The sequence below is a fragment of the Phaseolus vulgaris genome, chromosome 4, assembly GCF_000499845.2.
Source record: "Phaseolus vulgaris cultivar G19833 chromosome 4, P. vulgaris v2.0, whole genome shotgun sequence".
NCBI lineage: Eukaryota > Viridiplantae > Streptophyta > Magnoliopsida > Fabales > Fabaceae > Phaseolus > Phaseolus vulgaris.
In genome coordinates this window covers 42,329,892-42,339,931 of record NC_023756.2, presented here as the reverse complement: position 1 = coordinate 42,339,931, position 10,040 = coordinate 42,329,892, and the positions used below count along the sequence as shown (strand labels likewise).

At 43.0% G+C, this 10,040-nt stretch overlaps 1 protein-coding gene across 1 annotated transcript; it reads right to left on the bottom strand.

The window, feature by feature from the left end:
- Nucleotides 1-5,606: 5,606 nt before the first annotated feature.
- LOC137838857 (uncharacterized) lies at nt 5,607-7,229 on the bottom strand. Its single transcript, XM_068648072.1, has 2 exons — nt 7,049-7,229; nt 5,607-6,873 (listed from the first exon to the last, which is right to left on the bottom strand). The coding sequence occupies exons 1-2, from the start codon at nt 7,227-7,229 to the stop codon at nt 5,870-5,872; spliced, it is 1,185 nt and encodes a 394-aa protein (XP_068504173.1). The 3' UTR covers nt 5,607-5,869.
- Between the last annotated feature and the right edge of the window lie 2,811 nt (nt 7,230-10,040).

Below are 10,040 nucleotides of genomic sequence, written 5' to 3'. Positions count from 1 at the left end.
AGGAGCCACAGTCATCCCCTTATCCCGTTCACCAGAAACTATCTTATGAGAAGATTTTGTTGAGGCCCAGAAACACGACCTTGATCATGTATGACCCAGCACTGAGCAAGCTCATGCCCTATCATCTTACAATGAGAGAAAAAAGGAGGTAGCCATTCATATTCCACACCAACTACAAAAGTGTAGTCCGGACGTTCAACCAAGAATTGATCGGGAAGAGGGGAAAACATATCAATATCCACTAACATTCTAGCAAACATACCTCTATTCTTTTTCATAGTATTCTCATCCAAATACAAAAGAGTACCAAGACCTTTGATGATGGAAAAAATCTCCAATACTCCAAAGGCAACCTATATAGTCGAACCCAGACTTGAGTTTTGGTACTCTTCATAGTAGTTGGAACAAAGTTTTTTGTCCAAGCAAACAATCTCAAGAAACTCGGAGATAACTTCAAGGAACCCATCCCGAGGACCCATCGCATGTCTTCTAAGGAAGCGAACTCAAACTCATAGAAACCTTTCTCGAGAGGAATTGCTTTCCACGGTCCAAAAGCCTTCCACACCGACAGCAATTTTTTTGGTAAATCCAGGTGTGTAAGGGGTTTATCCCCCTTAGAGAGAATAACTCGACCATGAAGATGGGTCTTGCAATCCTCAAGTCCAGCCAAGTAATATGTCTCATCTATCCGGACCACAATCATGTTGATCAAAAGTGATCAAGTGTTTTGAAGAATCCAAATCCAAGATGTTTGATGAAAGGATGGTGTTGTTGTTGTTTCTGGGTGTGATCTGGGTAGAATAGAATGTGATCCACTCCTTTGTTGAATCTAAAAATGATGTGATTTAAAACCTTTTTGAAATCAAGTGTTTTTCCAACTAAGTGAAAAACAACCTGTTGTTTTTTCGAATCAACCGGTTGTTTTACTCTTATGAGTTTTGAAAATGTTGAAAACTGTTTTAGATTGGTTGACTTAACTTAACTATCAAGCCAAACAATCGGTTGTTTCGTGGTTTCAACCGATTGTTTATTTGAAAATCCTAACAAAATTTAGTTTTGAATGTTGAATTTGTTTTAAATGTTTTTCAACTGAATACGCTCCTTCATTAATTGCTTTGACCAATCTTTGGAAAATATAAATGGTTTGTTTATGTTTTCAAACAAGATATAGAAACAATATTTTGAGTTTTCAATTGTGAAGAGAAAGTTTTAGATTCTAAGATTTGAACATTCACATCAAGCTTTGGGTTTTCAAAGAGAGTGGAATAAGATTGCAATTGTATTGATTTCAGTTTGTACTGTCAACAAGAGTAATCCTTTCTAAACCTATTGTATTTCCGGTGTTGTGTTTCCAAGGAGTGTTGTGTGTTCTTGAGGTGATCAAGATCAATACTCTTTGTGTGTTTTGCCAAAGGTAGTGTGTTTCTTGAAGGGTTCAAGGTCACTACTTTGGTGGTTTGTGTTTTGTAATATGGTTTGATTGCTTAGTGGATTACTCAGTGGTTTTCTGGGAACTGGATATAGCTCTTGGCTTAAAAGTGAACCAATATAAACTGTTGGTGTATCTCTCTCTTACTCTGAACTTATTTAATTTTTGTTTTAAACTTTGCTGATATAAACAACCGATTGTTTTTCTGTTGCTTTGCTGTTTCATTGCTTAAGTTCTTGGCAAACTTGATTCGTGTTCTGGATTCACACAAAGAATTTTGTTAAATCTGAAAAAGTTTTCAAAACCATCTCTTAAACAATTCCCCCCCTCATTTCGTTTAAGGTCATATATTCTAACAAATCATGTCTCCCTTAATACAAGGAGTGGGTAATTCGGACAAAGGAATATCACATGTAGTTCCCAAAGCCTCAGCACAAGTTTTCATTTGGTCAGGCTTATCATATACCGTCTTCGCAGGTGATATTTCACAATCCTTCAAATAAGTCCATGGGATAAGGAAACCCTTAGAACCCTCCGTCATTCCAAAAGTCACTACTCACCGCACCACCCCCGCACAACCATACCACCACAACACCAAATCTTAAGTTTACCACAAATTTTGATAAAAGTCTTGACTTTACCACAAATTTTAATAAAAATCTTGACTTTACCAAAAAATTTGATGAATATCTTGAAGAAAAACGTTGATCTCTTCTTGTGGACGGCTGCTGATGTGTCAGGGGTAAACCTTGAGGTCATAACCCATAAACTCTCAGTCTACAAGGAGGCGCGCCCAGTCGCGCAAAAGAAGAGGAATCATGGTGAAGAGAAAAGGCTCGCGACCAGGGCCGAGGCTAGAAAGCTCATGAAGGCCGGATTCATAAGGGAGTCCGGTACACAACTTGGTTGGCCAACGTGATCATGGTCACCAAGTCCAACGGCAAATGACGGATGTGCGTGGACTACAAGGACCTAACAAGGCATGCCCAAATTACTCCTACCACCTTCCTAACATCGATCAACTTGTCGATGGGGCGGCCGGACACAAAATACTTATTTTCCTATACGCTTACTCTAACTACAACCAGATAAGCATGCATCCCGGGAATAAGGAAAAGACAGTCTTCACGACCGACGGTGCAAACTACTTCTACGAGGTAATTCCGTTCTCTGAAGAATGTGGGGGTGACCTACCAACGCTTGATGGACAAGATCTTCAAGGGAATGATCTGTCGGAGCGTAGAGGTTTACGTGGACTACATTGTGGTTAAATCTGACTCGTTCGGCCAACACATCAAAGACTTGTAAGAAGTCTTTTACGCTCTGAGGAAGACCAACATGCGCCTCAACCCTGAGAGTGCGCGTTCGGCGTTGAGGGGGGGGGGAATTCATCGGCTTCATGCTGGCTCACAGAGGAATCAAGGCCAACCATGATAAGTGTAAAGCCATCACCGAGATGAGAAGCCCGAAGAATCGGAAGGAGTTGCAACAGCTCCTCGACCGGTTGACAATGTTGTGTAGGTTCGTCCCTCAGTTAGCTGAGAGAATTAGACCCATGGCACAAATGCTTCGCAAGACTGCAAAGTTCAACTGGAATGAGGCATGTGAAAACATCTTCACCTAGCTCAAAGACTTTCTATCATCACCGGCAGTCATCCAAAAGCCCCGGCAGGATCTACCAATCATAGTGGCAGTATCGGAAGAAGCGGTCAATGCGGCCCTCGTACAAGACATCGATAAAGAGGAACGTCCAATGTACATTATCAGCCACACGCTCCATGCTGCCGAGACAAGGTACCAGATGATAGAGAAAGTGGCACTAGCCCTAGTATTGACCGCAAGGAGGATGCGGTCGTACTTTCAAAACCATGCCATCACAGTAAAGACCAACTACCCCATATATAAAATATTATCTAAACCCGATCTTACAGGGCGAATGATAGGGTGGTTGGTCGAACAGTCAGAATTTGACATCAAGTACGAGCCGAGAGGCGCCATCAATTCTCAGTGCCTGGCGGACTTCTCGACAGAGGTAGCACCGCAACCCGACGCGTCCACCATGTGGACGCTTTATGTTGACGACTCTTCCAACAAGGCCTCGTGCGGCGAAGGGGTCGTCCTAGAGGGACCAGGAGACCTGCTGGTCGAACAAGCACTGCAATTCGCATTTAAGGAATCGAACAATCAAGTCGAATACGAAGCCATCTTGGCCGGCCTCAACTTAGCTCATGACCTCAGGGCACGTGAGGTTGTCTGCAAAAGCGACTCACAACTGGTCGTCGGTTAGGTCAGAGGCGAATTCGAGGTTAAGGAACCTCTCCTCCAACGCTACTACCATATGATCATCAACTTAATCGCTAAGTTTGATAAGGTCACCATCAAACACATATCTCGGTAAGACAACGAACGAGCGGACACCCTATCTCACCCTCGCGTCCACCAAAAAACAAAGTCGTCACCGTTCGGTCATTCAAATCCACTTCAATCAACCGAGCATGGGAGATGTCGAATGTCTGGCCATCACTGAAGTCGATACTTGGATGAGTCCAATCATCCAATACCTAGAGCATGGAACCTGCAAACCTGGCAATGAGAAAGCAATTAGGCTACAGTGTGCTCGATACACCATGATCGACCAGGATCTATACCGAAGAGGCTACTCAACACCACTCTTGAAGTGTCTTACCAAGGAGCAAGCCCAGTATGTATTGCAAAAAATCCATGATGGAGCGTGCCGTAATCATTCAGGGGTGCGAACCATGGCGGCCAAGGTCATCCGCGCGGGGTACTATTGGTTGACCGTTCAAGGCGACTGTGCAAAATATGTGAATAAGTGTTTGAAATGCCAAGAGTTTGGCCCCCTACACCACTCAAAACCATAAGAACTCCAGAGCATGGCGTCACCCTGGTCATTCGCCATATGAGGAATGGACATCATTGGCCATTTCTCACCTAGCAAAGGTCAAACAAAGCACCTGCTGGTTGCAGTGGACTACTTCACGAAGTAGATAGAGGTCGAACCCCTTACGTCCATATCGGTCAGAAATGTCCAAAATTTTGTTTGGAAGAACATTGTCTACAGGTTCGGGCTACCAAGCACGATCGTTTCAGACAATGGACGACAGTTCATCGACCAAGGGCTCCAGACCTTGTACGAGGACCTTGGCATCAAGCAGAGGCAGCCAACAAGGTTCTCTTAAACGAATAGAAGAATAGACTTGGCATAACGAAAGGAAAGTGGATGGAGGAGCTGCTCGAAGTCTTGTGGGCATACCGATGCACCCCTCATACCACAACACAAGAAAAGTCGTACAGCCTCACGTACAACACCGAGGCCATGATCCCAGTGAAAGTGGGCGAACCATCCATCAGGCGGCAACTGTTTGACCTATCCCTCAATCAGGAAAGTCTAGCGGTCGGGCTTGACCTCATCAATGAGCTTCGTGATAAAAGCAAAATCTACAAAGCCGCGTGCAAGTTTTGGGCAGCAAGAAGATACAACACGAAGGTTCAGCCAAGGAGCTTCCACAAGGATGACCTCGTCTGGAGGATGCGAAACGACGCTAGGAAGTCGGACGACAAGTTCTCATCAAATTGGGAGGGACCGTTTCGAGTTCGAGAAGTAGAAGAAGGGGGAGCATACCACTTAGATATTTTATCATGCAAAATTGTACCGAGGACGTGGAATGCCACACACCTCAAGTTTTATTTCAGTTAAACAATGAATAAAATTCACGTACTTTTTCCTCGTTCGGTAGCACCAGCGGTCGAAGAGATTTTTAAGAAGCATTTTCGACAAACAACATGCAAACCATAAAATCAACCTAACAGGAATGGTTCAACCAGGATGAAGCCTTAACCGGCATACCCTCCCGACACTCCACACACATGGCTCAGCCAAGATGAAACTCTAATCGATATACCCTCCTCAAAATCCAATCACAAGCATTGGTCATGATGAAACCTTAATCGACATACCCTCCCGACACATTGTCATCAAAATTCGGTCAGGATGTAACCAAACCGGCATTTCCTCCCAACACCCATTCGAACGCATCGGTTCATTCCGATATCGCTAAGTGTAACGAGCGCATACTTTAACTTGTCTAAATAAATGCTTGTTATGTTACTATGTTCTGATGGCCGGCACCTTTCGCATTCAATTCGTTAAGCAATGTATCTTTAAAAAACCGATCACATCCATACTAAAGATAAAGACTCGTAAAAAATGTTGAAATAAGAACTACTGATATCATTAACAAGCAAAAGGTGGAGCCCCCACTTAACAAAAAAGAACGATTCTACCAGACCCGGTCAAGTAAAACTACTACCTAGTGCTCTGAGAGGTGGCCCGGTGCAAGAACATCCCAAGCCTCCCACCATGCGTCATCTTCATCTGGTCCGACAGGCACATCCTCGGAACACACACCTCCTACGCACTCAAAGTATAGTTGGCATCGTGAGGCTGCCCTTCTCCCTCTGGTTGTTCCTATAGGCCTTGTAGTCCCTGAACAACTCGCCACCCCAGAAGTGTTTGCCCATGTACTCCGAGCGGAGCTTCTTCAGTGAATGGGCGTTGGCCAGGGTGTGGTTTGAGACGGCAAATCCTGAGTCTAGCATGCCCTCATAAAACCCAAAGGCCACAGCAACGGTCTCAGCAGACCCCTTGAGCACCGCGTTCAGCCCATCCAGCACGTCCTTGCGTTCCCTGAGGTACAACCCCAAGCTTCCCTTCACTGGGATCGCTTCAGCGTCTGTCAGGGCCACAGCCCCCTTCTTGAACTTTCTCAGCTGGTCCATCCACCAAACCATCTCCTCCGTGTCGATGCCCCCACCCATAGATTCCCACGTGGGGTTCACCTCATTGCAGACCTCCAAGTAAGTGCTTGCGGCCTTGACTTCTGGCTCCATAGCTGGCAGTCTCGCAGCAGCGGAACCTAGGTTGGCATTCTTCATTCTCTCCTTGATGTCAGGGTCGGTTGCCATCATGTACTTGATGGAGTTCACTATGGGGTGCCCAGCCTTGTGCCACGCCGAGTCCCTGAGCTCGTCCAGCCCGACGTCGGTTATCTTCTTGATCTCGGGGGTGACCCAGACCTGCTTCTCCACCGCAAAGAACGACCTGAAGGAGGGCTTGGTGGCGTCGGGCAGGTAGTGGTGGGCGTCGGTCATGAGGTTGAGCCCGTGCAGGGGGACAACAGCGGCGGCCACTCTAATGCACATCTTGACCAGCTCTCTCTCCTTGTCGTCGAGGACGAAGGCTGTAGTCAAGCACTCCCTCTTGTTCGCACCGGACGGGATCAAGACCCTGTATCTCACCCCATCAGCCACAGGTGGCACTGGTGGAGGGGCCGCCGGGGCCGTGACGACGCAGATCACAGGCGGGGCAGTCTCATTCGCGCTCAGATCCGACAGGGTTATCTGATACTCTGGTAATGGCAGCCCTCATGGCCCCGATGACCACGGCCTTGAGCCTCCTGTTCTCCGCGGTCATGTTCTGTGGTGGGTTGCACTCTATCTGGTACAGGGCAGACCTGATGAAGGCCTCAATGTGGCTCACCGCATCCCTTGGGCTGATCCCGTTGACGGGCACCCAATGGTAGGCGAGGGGGAGAGTGCCTTCGATGAAGTACGGGGTAATGTCGGCAGGGTCCCCATTCCGCATGCTGAATTGCGGGAGTTCCCCAAGCCATGTCCACTGCTGCGGCATTGTCACAGCGTCTTGAGCTGCCACAGCTGCAGCATTTGGGTAGGGCGCATTCATTGGCTCAGTGGCTCCATAACGTCCTCCGGATGCCATCGTCACTGCAAATCGTGAGTACGTAGGAAGTGAAAACTGAAAGGAAAATGAAATTCAACGGTCTCTTTATTATTCACTCAATTTTTTTTTTCTAATTTCAATTTGTGGGTTTTACTTCTCAACTCATCTTAATAAATAATATTTTAATTTTAATTTCCATTGTTTTGAATATCAAAAAGATCATTTCAAATAATTAAAAATATATATACAGTATTAATTTAAACTAATTCAAATTATAACTTTATTTTTTATTATCATATTTTCTTTCACCATTAAATTATTTAAAATGTTGTAAATTTTAAATCACAAATTTCCACTATAAAAATATATTTTTAATATGAAGCTGAAGAAAAAGGAAGAAGAAGATGAAGGGTTGAGAACTTTTTCCTAGGAAATTGAAATTTATTAATTACTGACATGGATGTGCCTTTTCATATCTTTTTCCTACTTTATTTAATTTCATTGTGAAAGTGATATTGACGTGTGCCTATTCACGTCAAATTATTTTTTATAATTTAAATTAATTTTTAAACAGTAATATTTTATTAAGATTAATATTATAAGATTAAACTTTAACTTAAATTAAAAGAAATAAAATATTTTATATTTAATTATAATATTTTAAATTAATGTAAATACTTATTTATAAATATTTATAAATGTAATTAAATAATTATTTTTATGATTATATAAATATAATTACTTTGATAAATATTGATAATTATGTAAATATAATTATTTTAATAATAAATATTTTTTTATTATATCTATTTTTATGATTATGTAAATATAACCAATGATAAATATTTTCATAATTATAATAAATATTTTATCATTACGTAAATATAAGTACTTAATGATAAATATTTATGTTTATATAAATATAACCACTTAATTGTGATTATGTAAATATAACCATTTAATTGTGATTATGTAAATATAACAACTTAATTATGATTATGTAAATACAAAGAAGTGGAAATTAAATTGTCGGATATTATAGGAGAAGATTTTTCATTAGATGAAAATGAAATTCTTGAGATTGCTAATTTATCTCTTGATGAACCAGAATTAGAAGTTGTATTTTTCAATGAGGATAAACAAATGTAAAATTCAAACATTATAATTTAAATATGGTTATCTTTTGTTAGATTTTTTTATAAATATATTTTTTTTAAAAGTTCAGATTAAAAAGTATATCCAATATTTTTCAATTTAGTCATATTCTTGTATTTGTATTCATGTCGTATCCATGTCCGTGTTTATGCTTCATAGACTATATATTCAAAAAATAAATAAACGTAACATGTCATTTTACTACAAAATTAAATTTATTATATCATTCCATATATTATCGGACTGGCCAGGCCTCGGATATCTGCTTCAGATGTCGACGTCAGACATCGGTGGTCTGGTCGCATTAATGGGCCAAGTAAGTGGATCCCAGAAATAATAATGAGTTATCACCCAGACGTAAGAAAGACCTAAGTCACGAGAGAAATCATGCATGTGGTGTGTATAGTACGTTCAGGTCTAACACAAGTAAGTATCCCTTGGAGACACTAAGGCCCGTAAGGGTTAGGGTTTCCAAGGAGATACGACATGCATGACACGTGAATACTTAGGGCACCCATAAAACAGATGACCTCGTGGCGCTGGTGCATGAGTTGGTACCCTGGCGGCTATACTGTTAAGATTTTGCACTCCAGAAGAGGAAAGTCTTGTGCAGCGGCGACGTTAAGCTTGTGTAACGCGTTACAAGATGCCTCACTAGTAACCCTAATTCCACTTAAGAAAAGATACTCGTGGGACAGGGAGTTGAGCTAGATACAACCTATATAAAGGGTGGTACGGACCCTAGAAAGGTACGTCGTTTCTAAGACTGAAATTGTTTTACATACTTATTGTTTTCTTAGCCCAGTACTGACTTGATCGTCGGAGTGCAATCAACAGGTAGGGTCCCCTCTGTTTCAATGGAGCCACTCTCGACCACCCAAGGAGAGAGCATAATCCACCAGGAAATAAGAGGAGCCACCATCTGCCTTTGAAGTTAATGGCGGCTGAGTCAACCGGCGAGAACATCTGGCGCCCACCGTGTGCCCCGATAAAACTAGATCCCATCCACAATCGTGTTGAGAGTCATCCAGCAACATGAGGAATACGAGGCAAGGTGCATCTTTACTAGAAGGAGGAGACAGTGTCTCCATGCAATAACTCATGGAGACCATTCGCGCTCTCCAGCAGGCTGTGGCGGTGTCCAAGATTGACCAGGACAGGATTCTGGCTGAGGTTCAAGCCGAACAAGCAGCCAGCCAGAACCGATACCAGGACGATTTGGCAGCGTCGTACACAAACAATAAGGAACTGCGCAAAGCCAAAAAAGAATTGCGCAGAGATTTGCAACGCATGGGTGAGCGTTCAACTGATGAGCGAACCCCACCCATACTAGTTAGAGCTCGCCCCATGCCGTTTTCGCAAGCAATCATGGACACTGTGCTACCAGCCAGCTTCATGGGTCCAAAGATCGCCTTCACAGGCGTAGAGGACTCATAAACCCATATCACGACTTTCCACACCCAGATGATGATCTCAGGAGGCACCGACGCCATGCACTATAAGTTGTTTATGAGTACGTTCTCAGGCATCGCGTTGGATTGGTTCATCAGTTTCCCTGATGGACACATTATCTCCTTCGACCAATTCTCAACATTATTCAGAGAGCAATACATCATCAACCAGGCTCTCCCTTCTGTCTCTTACGATCTCTTTGACGTAAAGCAATATTAGGGAGAGCCTTTGAAAGACTTCTTA

Excerpts from the sequence above, each read along its gene's own strand:
- LOC137838857 (XM_068648072.1), bottom strand. The coding sequence starts at position 7,229 with ATGGCATCCGGAGGACGTTATGGAGCCACTGAGCCAATGAATGCGCCC. Across the intron at positions 6,874-7,048 it reads TACCCCGTACTTCATCGAAG|GGCTGCCATTACCAGAGTAT; the intron begins GCACTCTCCCCC and ends CGGGGCCATGAG.